This window comes from Lynx rufus, unplaced genomic scaffold (assembly GCF_022079265.1).
Source record: "Lynx rufus isolate CCGP_SWC_20201006 ecotype Redwood Valley unplaced genomic scaffold, mLynRuf1.p SCAF_5, whole genome shotgun sequence".
NCBI lineage: Eukaryota > Metazoa > Chordata > Mammalia > Carnivora > Felidae > Lynx > Lynx rufus.
Window position 1 is genome coordinate 38,440,791 of NW_025814867.1, and position 15,107 is coordinate 38,455,897.

General features: G+C 39.0%; 1 protein-coding gene across 2 annotated transcripts in view; it reads right to left on the reverse strand.

The window, feature by feature from the left end:
- Window positions 1–15,107, reverse strand: part of SLC9A9 (solute carrier family 9 member A9) — a 571,642-nt gene that overhangs the window by 90,810 nt on the left and 465,725 nt on the right. For both annotated transcript variants that reach the window (XM_047098595.1, XM_047098596.1), the window contains exon 14: window positions 12,217–12,296. In XM_047098595.1, the coding sequence (XP_046954551.1) occupies window positions 12,217–12,296 (80 nt within the window). The remainder of the gene's footprint in view (window positions 1–12,216; window positions 12,297–15,107) is intronic.

Sequence of the window (15,107 nt, forward strand, 5' to 3'; positions counted from 1 at the left end):
ACTAATATAACACTGTATGATAGTTATACTTCAATAAGAAAGAGAAATAAATAAAAATGGTTAAAATGGCACATTTTATGTAGTATGTATTTCGCCACAATAAAAAAATTGCTGAAAGAACTTGATAGAAAATGCAAGATGCTTCCAGCTACCTCTTTAAGGTGCAGCATTCACATATCTTATTACCATTGCAGCATGGAGTTAATTCTTACAATCCCCGGGGGAAAGTACTGAGATGACCAACTGTCCCATTGTGCCTAGGATGGAGGGGCTTCTCAGGAAGCAGGACTTTCAGTGCCAAAACAGGAAACCAGAAAAAAAGTTGGTCACCTTAACAGTAGCCAGCAAAGGCACATCTTCAAGAAAGACAAGATGGCAAGATTGCTACTGGTGGAGGACAAGGTGAGGTAGTGCGTAGCGAGGCAGTCTTCAGATGGCAAAGCAGGCCCAATCAAGACTTCTTGCACTTACCACAATGGAAATGTTTTTTGTTTTTTTGTTTGTTTTTTGCTTTGCACTTTTATCTAAAACTGGATTGCCTTGGCTTCTTTAATTTACCTTTTTGATGACCAGTGGACAATTTGAATAAGGAAACCGTGCGGACCTGGCCTACATAGGGCTGGAGGTGCTGACAAAGAATACGCTGATGGACATAATGCAGAATGCAGAGACTGTCTGTTCTGTAAGCGTTCAAGTTAAACCCCTTGGGTCTTCTGGAGAATAAACAAACAAATGAAATGGCTTCCTCTGATGAGCCACTTGGCTGCTCAAGGACAGAATCCCCTGATCGACTTTTTTGCTGGCTGCCAGCTACTCAGCATTGTACCCCAAGTATGAAAATCAAAATTTGTGTTCCCAAATGACTTTTCTTTTGCCTGCTCTACTTCTCTCTCTCATATTTAAATCCTGTTTGATTTTTTTTTTGCCTTTGTTAGAGGAAATCAGTGTATTTTTTCTCCTTACATACAAATCAATAGCTTGTTAATAATTTAAAAAGTAAACCAGAAAATATTTTGGTAGACTCTAACAACTATACCACTGGATCATTTTCATTAGTGAAACTTAAAAACCAATCTCTTACTGAAATAATGTTTATCTTTAAATACATTTGTATTTTGAAACACATCCTCAGTGTTCCAAAGCATCTTTCAAAGAAGAATGAAAACATTCCTGTCCTCATTTTTACCCACATAGGAAACTGGTGGGTGTTTTCATTAGCAACTATCCAGAATCATTTTAATTTTTCTGCTCTCCCCATTGCACCACTTTCCAGATGGCCACGAGTTCTCTTCATTATAACAGATTGGACTGTGTAACTCCGTGCTTAAGGTGCTGCATTGGTTTCCTGCACTCAATAGGATAAAATCCATTTTCTTGACCATCACACAGGTGGTTCTGCCCCATCTGTCCACACGGTAACTCTCCAGTTTTGCTTCCCATTGATCCAGTCACACTGAAACTCTCACCATTTTCCAAACACCTCACACCCTGTTTGTATCTTTGCCTGAGCTGCTTCAATTGCCAGGAAGTGCCTCACACCCTCAGCCCAGCTCCTTACAGTCTTACTTTTTTCCCCCACCCAGTTCGAAGGTTAGTCTGTGTGCATTCCCTGATTCTCCACAGCTGGTTAGTTGGCTATACCAGCCGCTGGCTTCCACAACACTTTGCTCATAACTTTAATATAGTTCTTACTCATTGCTGCTGTCTCCACCTCATTAGGATGCTGGTATCTTGAGGGCAACCAGTATTTCTTACTATCTCACCATTTCTTATTTCGTGACCTCAAAAGAAGCTCGAAGACATACTTACATTTGTTCTTAGAGAAGAAGCATTAAAACTAAATTCAGTTAAGACAATGGAAGACTATTTAAACAAAATACTTATTTTTTTTTTCAGGAGGAATAAATATTAAAACCAAATCTAATTCTGGAAGCATTAAATGTGTAGGTACCCTATCAATGACTGTCACACAGATGAATCAGATTTGTGACAGAAAGGAAGCTTCAGGGCCCTTCAGCCTATGATACATTGCTCTACCCTTAGCGACCTGATTTGTTAAACAAAAGTATAAAATTAATACTAATAAGAGAGAATTCTGATAATACAAAGTGTAGGGTGTAAGAGTATCATCCTCTACTTCAAAGGCTGAAAGCACTGTTCTCTGGAGACTACCTCTTTTCTCGTCTTTCTTCCAATCCTGTGCCTTGCAGGCAGATCCATTCAGGCTCCTTTCGACTATGCATGCCACACCTACACGGGTTCTCCACAGCATTCCCTTTGCCCAGTATGCTCTTCCTCCCTTACCATTGTTTCATTTCATGTTAGGAAATCCCAATTCCCCACAGACTCCTTGCCACATGATTAAAAGAACAGTATTTGTTTCTCCAACAATCTCTTCATCCTCTAACCACCAGGACACTGATCTCTTTGCCCACTTTTATTTATGAGTTGATTTGACGTACGTCGAGAATCTGTCATCATCATCTACCTGGGGAAGTGAGCTTTAATTAGGCAGGGCCATGTCTGCCCACATGCGTTGTGTTGTGTCTATCACAACTTCACACGCAGACAAGGGCTGAATTTGTGTGGTCCCCAGAACAGACCCGGTCTCTGTCTCCCTGTCAGGTGAGAATATGTGAGGCTGGTGGCAATGGCTCATGCTAATAATGTGTTTCTGGTAGCTCATGAATGTGTTGGCAGCCTGTAAATGCGTTGGCTCCTACAGTTGAGAAGGAGTGAGCAAGTAACAGTTGAAGAAAATTTAAGCAAAATACTGTTTCCCATAGGGAAGAAATATTAAACCTAAATTCAAATCTGGCAACATTAAGGCAATACATATATTTTTGTCAGTCTCAACATTTTTCCTTCTTTTTTTTTCCAAATAAAATGATTCAATGCTGACCCAGAAATCTTCAAATATAACATCTTATAGCTAATGACAAAACACCACCTGAAAGGTGCAATTGAAAGATTTTCTTTATCATGAGAAGGTACAAGAGGAATAATTATCATCAAAGGCTTGTATTGCTTTCATTGTGGAACAGCAAAATTGCTGCCCTTCTCTATCAAGTCAAAATTGTTATCTATGGTGTAATTTCCAGAAAAATAACTATGGGATGATGGACTATAACTTAGAAAAATCATAAATGAAGCAACTGCATGTGCAGAACAGAGGACACAAGGAAACTGCCTAATACCACTATATCCATTGACTCAAGATCAAATAAGAAGAATTTTATATGATTTGTAGTGTAAGTGGAAGCTTTCGTTTATGTGGCAACTGAAGACTTTCCTAGGTAGTAAAATATGGCTGTTGCAACTGAAACTTGCAAGCATACAAAATAATGGATACTTTGGTCACTCAGAGATAATAAATGATGGTGAATATGAAGCAATTACATGACGTCTCCATTTAAGGGATGTAGCCATCAACAGGTAGTCATGATAATATAATGAAGCTAACATTATTAAGTACTTATCTAAGTGCTTTGTGTTAACTCATTTAATTCCCAAAACAATCCTTGGAGGTGGGAACTTCCAGTATTTCCATTTTGCAATTTAGAGACTGGGCACGGAGATGGTGCCCAGTCTTTCCCAAATTTACACAGCTAGTAAGCAGACAGGTTACAATAGCAAATCAATATATCCTGATCTGTGGGCCAGACTTTCCTCAATTTGATAAAAACCAAGAGTGGAATGTCTAAGTGTATCTTTCTTTATACCACAGTCATGTTCCTGCAAAGACATCTGTAAATCAGAAATTTAAAAACAGAGCCAGAGTAGAATGTAAACTTTGTGAGAATTTGTCAGTGGCTGTGTTCCTAGTGCCAGGAGAGTGCCTGAGTCATGGTAGGCTCTTGGTAAACATGTAACAAGTAAGTGAATAAACAGCGAAATGAGGAGAATCTAATAGGGTACTTTGCAATGAGAAAGTGTTCAATAAATTTGTTTTTAATGGGATTTAACGGAATTTACTTTATGAATTCATTCTAGAAGAGGAGTCACTTTCTGATTTTTTATATGCATAAATCCAGATTTTCATATCATTTGCTTAAAGTGAAGATGAAATGGGAAAGCATTTTCATTTAATAGAATATTCTTAAAATTTTTATAGAAGAAAAGGCAAAAAAAAAAATCAAGGATGTCAAAATTCTTGTAGAGTCCTAAGATTATTGTAGAAAGCTCAGTTATCATCTCAGGACCTATAACTTTTCACATTCACGGTGGGAGAGCCAACATTTTCAGGCAACAATTCACAAAGTCATACTTGTAGTCACTTCTCAGGCCTCCAGAAGAGTTTTTAGTCCAACTATGGAATACTGCAACGTATTTAGGCTATAGAATCTTGAGAAACCTGCACCCACTTAACTGTCTTAATCATGTTTTGGCTCTGAGAGGTAAATGAAAAAGTTTCCGGTAGTAAAGAAAAAAAAACAAAATCAAAACTAATAACTCACCAACTTTTCTCATAGATTTAGCCAAAATAGAGGACAGTAATGGGAATACCCATTATATGGAATAAGAAATCATGGAAGCCCTAAGTCAGGACCTGAACAAAAGACAGTCTGTGTTTTCATCCAGGTACCATTAACATTCCCCTACATTGGTTCTTACCAACAAGTTGTGGGAACACCAGGGCCCAGTAACCTAGTGGTTTTTTATTTATTTATTTTTTATCTATTTTTTAGTAAATTTTAATTTCATTTCACTTAGGTGCTATATCAAGGGCTATCTATAAGATCTTTCTACACCAGCACCTATGAGGACAAGGTTGACCAAAGTCAAGCTGAATACCCAATGAATTACCCACCTGGATAAGAGTGGTAGCTGCCCTGCTGCCTGGTGCAAGCTTAGCTCCTCCCTACATCCAGCTTCTCAGGGGCAAACAGTTACAATGTCCCGTGTACCATATGCAGAGAGAGTCTTTAGAAAGCTGATTACTTATATTTCCAATATTTCAAAATCTGCTTTCTGAAACCACTTATGGAGTCACCTGTTTCCATTTTGCAAAGTTAGAGTTATAAATAATTTTAATATATGGCTTTTCCAGAGAGGTCTCTCCTTCCCCACTCCTCCATTAAACTCTGGAGATGCCAGGGTCTCTCTTTCCTATGCTAAGGACCACCTGCCATTTGAAAGGGTCCTCAGAACCTAGCATATTGCCTGGTGCATAGTAGGCACTAAATAAAATGGAATGAAGGATATCTTCCTTATATCCTCTGCCTGCAAACTAGTGAAGCTTTTGATGAGCCACCAAAGAGGCTATCATATACAACTGCCAATTGTATGCCAGGCACACTTGCAAACAATAATGTCACACATATATTTACGCTACCAAAACTCAGTGGATGGACCACCAGAGCCAGGACCCTTGGATTCCTTAGGTGGACACAGCCTGCCCTTTGTTGATTATGAATGCTGGCTCCAAGTCCGTCAGTAACCTTGGATATGCTTTTTCTCTCCTTTGGGCTCTGTTGCCTCATTTATAAAATGGGGATCATAGAGCTAACATTCCTTGCTCCTCTGAGAATTTTTTGTGAAGTAAACTCAAGTCATTCACAAGGCCACAGTACTACCCCAATAAATAATTCATGGATGCTTCTGCTAGTCAGAATAAGTAAAACTGCAATGCAGTGATCATCATTTAAAATGGAAATTGCTGCTCACAATATTCATACCTACGATTTAAAATAAGTACGACTGTGTGGGATATAATGAATCCTGTCAGGTTTTAGGAGGGGAAGGGTTTTTTTCTCCCTCCTTTTTTTTGTTAAGACTATAATGCAATTACATTTAAATCCATTAAATACTTGGTTCCAAGTGTCATTTTGGATGATCCTGAGGTTTGCCTTTACTTTCCTGGAATGCAGCCCCAGCCTGTCACACTTCAGTAGAGGAGGGGGTCTGGTATCTGCCACTTCTCTTGCCAGACTCTTTAATGGGAAACTCAAGAGCTGCAGCTTCCACACGTCTGCCGTGGGCCTTTCATTTTGTTGGTAATACCTCAGTGCACTCTTCATTCCAAACCAGTGATGGGAAGGAAGTCTCCATCCATGTTGTTTTCTGTCATTCTGTTACTGTGTCAACTTGCCAATCCATTGTTATCTTTGCACTTTCTTACATTTATGTAAAAGGTTGGCAACCACATAATAACTCCTTATTTTCAGCTGATGTCGATATACAGGAAGTGCTAAAAATGATTTTGGCTGCCCTTTTTACTTTGGAAAAGGTCATTCTTATCCTGTGTCATTCACAATTGTAAAACTAATATATACACATGCTTAAGCGCTAAAATACACATATCTCTTAAGGAGAGACATGATAAATGATAGAATGGAAAGAGACTGTAGGAAGCAGACAGTTGAACAGGATCATTAGTCACCTATGAATAAGGCAACCTAAGATTCCCACTCCGGCTGTAACACTGTGGATCTGAGCAAATCATTTTACCCGATGCCTTAAAGATATGAATAAGGGGGTATTACTTTCTGTTTCTAACCTCCTTGTTATAAGAGATTGTTAGTGAGGATGATAGGTGGCTCTAAAATTTTGAGCTCTGTAATCTAATACTAAAATCCACACACAATAGGTGAGATAAGATGTATTCAAAGTCACCCAGACAGAGAGTGGGTTCTAAGCTTGATCCAGGCTTGCATGTAGCAGATGAGGTGTACTAATTAAGCCTAAGGAAGGATGAACCAACGATAGGAAGGAGGTCAGTGAGGAAACAGAGATCCATGTCTGCTGTGGTGGCTGTCCCTGCTTGGGAAGAGGGACACTGAGTCTTGGGGGTGTAGATGTTGTTTGGATACCAAATGGCAGTCTGGGTGAAAACCCAAAATTATCTATTCTGCCTTGCCCTGGTTTCAAACTCAGTTAGCAACCTACAAATAACTATTTGGGGGCACCTGGGTGGCTCAGTTGGTTAAGTGTCTGACTTTGGCTCAGGTCATGATCTTGTGGTCCATGGGTTTGAACCCCATGTCGGGCTCTGTGCTGACAGCTTGGAGCCTGGAGCCTGCTTTGGATTCTGTGTCTCCCTTTCTCTCTACTCCTCCCCCACTCACACTCTCTCTGTCTCTCTCTCAAAAATAAATAAATATTAAAAAATAATAATTATTTGGATTTTCCTGCTACATCAATGTCTGTCTAGAATGAAGATGCCCTGAATAGAAAATACTGCTTGCTTGCTTTATTCATTCATTCATTTATTCATTCATTCCACAAATATTTACTGAGTGTCCACTATGTGCTAGGCACTGTTCTATGCCCTGAGAACACACTAGTGAGTAAGAACAGACCCAAATACCTGTTTCAAGAAAGCACATAACCTGGGTGGAGGAGACTATTGAAACAAATGAATAAAATACATACTGTGTCAGATGGTGATAAGTGTTACGGTGAAGAATGAAACAAATAAGGGATGACGGAGCGCTCCTGTTGGGATCGCTAATTTAAATATGGAGCCAGAAAATCTCACTGACAATTTGAATGAAAGAGTGAAGGAGGGAAGCATATGAATGTCTGAGGGAAGAGTCAGTGCAAAGGCCTGGAAGCAGGAATGTACTAGATGCATCTCAGGAAGGCCAGAGTGGCTGGAGCATAGTGAGCCAGGGAGCAAGAGCAAGAGGTGGGTGCAGAGGGCCACTAGAAACCAGATTGTGACTTGAACCTTCCCACAGCTGGGAAAGGACATTTCTCCCCATGAGGATACAGATCATGACTTAGCAATTTGGTGTCTGGCTCTTGTACCTCCTTTAAACCTGGCTAAGGTGCATCCATTTCTATGAACCTAAACCATTCTTGGAGTTTTTGGCATATTTAACGTTCTGCCCCTGAAAAGTTGAAGACCTGACCCAGAAACCGGGGGACTCCTTTATGGTGCTGTTCTTAGGGTGACCAATCAAGATTCCTAACTTTATCATCGCATGTATCTTCAACAGGTATTTGAGATGTGAGCTCTGTACTACATCATGTATTCATCACTTTAATAGTGACTTAATGAACATATTTAGATGGGGTTTTACATGTAAAGTGAGGGATATAATGGATACAAAGTTGTCAATGAGAAAGTTCACATAAGTATATTGATGGACCTGATGGTGAGAGATCTGGGCTTGAATCATGGAACCAACACTACCTATGGAAGCTTAACAAAGTTTTTTTAAGTTCTCTGAGACTTTGTTTCTTCCACCTCCAAAAGGGTGGTTGTAAGAATGAAATAAAATGAAATGGGTGGTTAGGAGGATTAAATGAAATAATGTACCCACTGGCAAATCATCTGTGGTCAGTAACATCGTTTCCTTTTTCATCTCCCCCTTCTCAAATTCTCCTTTGCACTGCGTGATTCAGAATTGCTGCCCACCTTGAATCACAAGGAAATCTTAATTACCCATCAATTTTGGCACCATAGGCTTCCAATAACGCTCTTGAACAAAGGAACCCAGGTTGTTTCAGTGAAGGCCAACACAATCAGCAATCCATTTGGTTTGCACCATACTCTCTAGACCCTTCCAACCTCCTACAGAGCTGTGGAGGTGGAATGGTATTATAAATGTAAGGCACCCAACACAGTGTTTGGCCATTATTTGTCCTCACTCAATGTTAATTTTTATTATTTTTATTCCCCTGTAGTTTTTTTGGGAAAATGTTATGGAAATGTATATGTGTATGAATTATGCTATGAAAAAGTAAAAAAAGAAAACAAAACTATGAGCAACTGGGGCTTGTTTTATTGATACCAATAGTACATTAAGAGGGTCTTTCTAGGGTCTGAATTATGGGTATAAATTGAATGTGAATTGAGTACTGTGATGCTTGGTTTTATTTACTACCCCAAAATTGGTTTTTCTACTACCCAATTATTCAGTGGGTATGGGTCACTATCTCAGTCACCGATCAGTTGACTTTAAGGAGATAATCCTCAGTAATGTGAGTGAGCCTCATGTAGACAGTTGGATGACCATAAGAGCAAAACTGAGGCTTCCTTAAGGAACAAAGAATTCTGCCTCAAGACCGCACCATTAGCTCCCACCCGAGAGTTTCCAGACTGAGAGCCTGCCCTACAAATTTTAGACTTGTATCCCCCACATTCACATTAGCCAAATCCTTGACATAAATCTATGTATATGTATGTGTGTGTGTGTGTATGTATGTGTATGTGTGTGTGTATATGTTTGTATATATTTATATATATGTGTATGTACATATATATCTATGTGTGTGTGTGTGCGCACATGTGTGTATACTCCTATCGGTTCTGTTTCTGTCTCTCTGGAGAGTCCAGATACAGGTGCATATGAAGGCTTATTTATTCTTCTTTTCCTTTTATCAGTAATTCTTTATGATGCCTAATTTGCATGATGCAATTTTACTGAAATGAAACTCGAGCAACTCTAAACGGCATAGTCAGTTTCTTTCAGCCTGTCAACAATTTCTTTTTGGCCTAGGCCAGGCCACTTGACCCTGGGGTGGGGGATCATCCCTACACTGATGGTGGCTGACACAGCCTACCTATGAGATTTAAAGGGCACATCACCTGTGTTCTAGGTGAAAAGCAGGAAAAACATAAATGCCAGGTGGATGATTTGTTTCGGAAATACAGATGTCTCAAGAGGTCACGAGGTGGAAACTGGTTGGTTTGCTACTCTCTGGGTATGAATTCAGAGCGTAAGTAGTATATAAAAACTTTGTTGTCTAAGTGAAAATACATTTGTGCAGTGGTGGTAGCACTGCAATTTGTAGAATGAATGCACAGGAGGACATATTACCATGAGAAGAGATGCTACTGACAGGGTAAATCTGCTTTCAGTTTTTGCAAGTCTGTCCGCAATCATATGGAAATAAACCCCTGGTGAAAAGTGAGATAAAAACTGTGACGTCATCTGAATTTAGTGTCACCGCTCTAAGCTAAAATTTTGGGTGAGTCTCTGCTTTCATTTCTGGTCTCCAAGTTATTTTTCCCACTTTACTCCTTTTCTTTATTATAAAGCATTCCTCACAGCACTGTCAGAATTTGAACAAAAACATATCTCATTTCCGATTTGTCATTTTGTTATTATGATTTATAATAAGATATATATATATATATATATATATACATATATATATATGTATATATATATATATATATATATATAGTCTTTGGCCTTTAAGAATTTCCTAAGTGATTACAGCAACAATGGTATCCTTTGTTATGTTAATGAGGTGGCATTTGGACCCCACATAAGGATGGGGGCTGCTTGCCAGGAGAACCAATCTGTGATCTGAGGGCTGGATATTTCAGTTTCCCTCTCCTTCACCTCTGGGGGGGTGGGGAGAGGGGCTAGAGATGGAGTTCAATCACCAATGGCCAGTGATTTGATCAGTCATGCCTATATAATGAAGCCTCCATAAACACCCAAAGGACAGGGTTCAGAGAGCTTCTGGGTTGGTGAACATGTGGGTATTTGGGGAAAGTGGTACACTTTGAGAGGGCATGAAAGCTAGGTAACCTTTCCCACATACCTTGCCCTCTGCATCTCTTATCCTTTTATAATAAACTGGTGATACTTACTAGCTAGTAAAATGTTTCTCTAAGTTCCATGAGCCACTCCAGCAAATTAGTTGAACCCAAGGAGGAGGTCATGGGAACCTCCAATCTGTAGCCAGTGAGTCAGAGGCATGACTTGAAAATTGGGTCCAGGAACCCAAAAAGACATTTTCTTACTTTATATGTTTCATAATCAAGCAGCCTTTTGTGTATTCTTTAGTCAAATTTTTATAACTTCCTAAAAATTTGGTTATCAGATACTGTAAGCAATGGCAGGGGAAAACTGTATTTCCAGATGAGAAATCAACCTGGAACATAAACCCGCATAACTTGCTAAGAACCAGCTTGCTTTAGAGAGACCAGGAAGGCTTTACATAGTTAATGAGATTCCAGAACCTCCAAGAGGAAGTTAATGGCCAAGACGAGTGCTTTTAAAGTGGTGGAAACCTACACTGTCCATAAAGGCTCAAGATTGATCAAGGCAAGGTATCTGTCCCGAGAGAGAAGGGCTGTGGGAAAACAAAACTGTAGGCTCAAAAAACCTCTACTTTGCACATGTCCATTTTGTAATTCTTGGAATGTTCTACTTTTGCAGAATTGCTTTTTAAAATCTCACCTGTTTTACTTTTGCTTATATCTGCAATCTTCAATTGGCTTCTCTTCATTCTTACATAATTTTTTTTCTTACATAGCCATTCCTCCAATTTGCCTTCCTTCCCTCCCTGCTGTGAATTTCCTGTATTTCTCTTGCCTCCTCTCCCATTTCCATTTTACCTCTTCTGCACCTTACTCTTTGAATTTCTTTTGGCTGTTCTTAATTCTTCCTCCTCTCCCACTGATCTGTTGTGGTTTTAATCATTGCTTAGGCGCTTTAAAATCACCCAGTGACTGACATTTTTTCCCTGAAAGGAGAAGGATTTGTGACTGTGGAAAACTAACTACAAAGACCCAACACATTCAATTTTCAGCGCAGTTCTTTCCTTTCTTCCGTGGTGCTTTTGCTTGGGATTAGAGATGGACCACTTACTGCAATTCACAATGGCAAAGCCCTTCAGGCCTCACTTCTCAGCCCTGTCAGTCACAAGGCAAGGTGTATTGGAGCCACTATGCTTACACTGATTGGTAGTATGTTAAAATTGGCCTTCATGAAGAAAAGCTTACTCAAATCTGCCTGGAAAACAAACTTTTCCATTATTTTATAATGTGGTGATCAGACTCATTCTTCCTCTCAGACCACCCGTTCTCTTTGCCCCCTGCCCCACCCCATGTTTTTGCCTCATGAAACAAGAGCACACAAATGGGTTTCTGGGAGAAGGGTGAAGGATTTTTGTTGTTACTCTGGCCAACTGACAAGAAGTAAGATCTTTGCAAAGGGAAGAACAGTAAAATTAGTTCAACAGATCAGTCCTCAGGACTATACGATTTTATCATCTGGCATTTAGGGAAATATTAGGTTGCCACGAATACACTAAATTCGTTTGACTCTGAGAGATTTCACTTCAGCTCTTTGTAACACTTAAGTATAGACTAATTCAGCTTTTCACTTTTAGATAAATTTGGTCGTGAATTCACTTTACCTTTCTGTGTTTCTTGAAGAGCAGGAACATATATCTCAATGACTAAGTGCTTGAAGTTAATGTCTGGCAGGCAGCAGGATCTGGGAGATCATCATTATCAAAGGATACTTGTGGTCAAAGCTGTACCACATTCTGAAGAGCCAAGCACTCTCTGTTTTGGTTGTGTTTTTATCCAAGTTATTTGCTTCCTGGAGAAAGACAATAGAAAAAGGTATAGGATAAATAATCAATATAAAATATTGACATATATGATCAACATTAATATAGAATATATTCATATATTTTCACTATAAAAATACATGTCAAACAAATTTAACCACATTAAAATTTTTTTTCTGGGTTGTGAGCATTTTTTAAAAATATTTTTAATTTTATTTTTTGAGAGAGCACAAGCAGGGGAGGGGCAGAGAGAGAGTGAGACGCAGAATCGAAAGCAAGCTCCACGATCTGAGCTGTCAACACAGATTCTGATGCGGGGCTTGAACACAGGAACGTGAGATCATGACCTGAGCTGAAGTCAGATACTCAACCAACTGAGCCACCCAGGGGCCCCTGGGCTATAGGCGTTTTTATCTAAATGGTGAAACAGCTGCCAAGCAAATGAGCTCATAGATCTTGCCATGTGGATGAGACTCTTGTGGCATAATTCAACATTTACTTTTCCTCGTAATCCCTACTTTATTAAACATCTAAGAAATGCCACTTTTTTGACATCAATAAAAGTGATATTTCTGTCAGATTGCTGTTGTGCGATTTTTCCAGTTTACTTCTGTCAAATTTGGATGGTATTTATTTATGACTTACCAAAAGGTCAAGTCTAAAGGGATGATAACAATCTAATAATTGTTAAGCTAGTTTTCATTCATTTTCTTTTTGATCATTACCAAATGCTATGGTTAATTTTTGATATCTTTCTATTTTGATTTTAAGAGTTTTGAAGTACATATTCCTTATAGAAAGCCTGTAATAATAATGTGCTTGTCTATTTTTTTTTTTTTTTCAAAATGGTCAAAGTGGGAGGGAAGAAGATAAGGAATTAAAAAGGGAAAGCATTTGGCCTTTCAGACAGCCATGGTCAACCCCACCAAGTTCTTCGACATTGCCGTCGACATTAGCATCTCCTTCTAGTTGTTTACAGACAAAGTTCCAAAGACAGTAGAAAACTTGCATGCTCTGGAGAGAAAGGAATTGGGGAGAAAGGATTTGGTTATAAATGTTCCTGCTTCTACAGGATTCTTTCAGGATTTATGTGCCAGGTGACCTGACTTCATAATCCATAATGGCAAGTCCATCTATGGGGAGAAATTTGATGATGAGAATTTCATCCTGAAGCACATGGGTCCTGGCATTTTGTCCATGGCAAATGCTGGACCCAACACAAACAGTTCCCAGTTTTTCATCTGCACTGCCAAGACTGAGTGGTTGGATGTTCGGCATGTGGTCTTTGGCAAAGTGAAAGAAGGCATGAATATTGTGGAAGTATGGATTGCTTTGGGTTCAGGAACGGCAAGACCAGCAAGATCACCATTGCTGACTATGGACAAATAAATTTGACTTGTGTTTTATCTTAACTACCAGACTATTCCTTCTGAGGCTCAGGAGGGCCCCCCTTTACCCCCATTTGCTCAAAATATCCTATAATCTTTGTGCTCTCACTGAAGTTCATGAGTTCCATACTTTCCTTACTCTCCTCCAAGTCTAGCTCAATTGCAGAGGTAAGTTTATGATTATGAAATAAAAAAAACTAAACAACAAAAAAGAAAAAAAGAAGAGAAAAGCATTTGATGGGTGTTTATGTGAGACTAGAGGATGAAGTGTGAGAAAAAGGAAAGAAGGTAAAAAATGTGAACCTTAGAGACAGATGATAATGAATATTGCAGTGTGGTAGGAAGGAGATTCAGTGGCATTTTTACTGCTTTTGTGTATCCGATTTTGCATATTAAGAAAAGAGATTTATTTCTAGGCTTCAATCTGTTGTAACTTTCTCCATCAATAAAAGCATTTATATATCTTGACATGGACTTTATTGCTTTGTTCCATTGCTTTGTTTGGACCCACAGTTTTAATCCCCAAATTGTAACATTTGTTCACAGTCCAGTAACGATGTGAACATTCTCAAGAAATGATGATGTGTGGAAGACAATTGCAACCCACGGGCTGTTCCAAAGCCAGCCCATAGATGAACCCAAGTAGATTTGCTTTCATTTATTTTATTTACTTTTTTCCCCATTCCCAGACAGTTCCACTGATAGTGAATGATAAAGAGCTCTGTTCTGCTCTCTGAAACATGTGTAGCAGCAGATGCTATAGTTTCACCCCCACAAATAAAATGGGAATACAAGAAAGCAAAATGTGGTCCATTTCTAGTTCATATCTTTTGTCTAAAATGGTTGAAGCAGAGACTCACAATAAAATTAAAACCCAATCTGGCAGCAAACCTTGTATAAATTCTTGAATGGTGTTCCCTAGAATGCCACTGTCCTACATGGTGCTGATGGAAATTTTATGTTAATTGTTTAGGAAAAGACAGGTCTGATAGTGTTGGAAAGGTCTCTTATATACAGACTTCTCAGAGGCTTTCATTTATAAATGAGCATTGTAAAATCTTCAAGAGGGAAGTGTTTCTCAAACTTGGAACCGTAGAACCCATTCATCATTCCCAAGCCCCACGATGAGACATCTATGACCTTTTCAGGGACATTAGGTTTAAAAAATCTGTTTTCTTATAAACCTGAGTTCCATGCCTTGTTATCTAGAGTTAGACTTTATTCATCATATCCCCCTCAAAAGGAAACCAATGTCAATTTAATTTCTGTCCTTCCCCTGAGTCTTTCTATAGCCGTTTCTATCTCAACAAAGGTGTCAGATTTGCAAAATCACAGCTGCACATAGTGTTTTCTTTAGTATTTTGTAACATCTGCAAACTGTTTCTGAGTCACCATTTCTACAATAGGCACAGCTTTTGGAGTTCAGCTGGCAGAGTAAAACTACTCACCCTA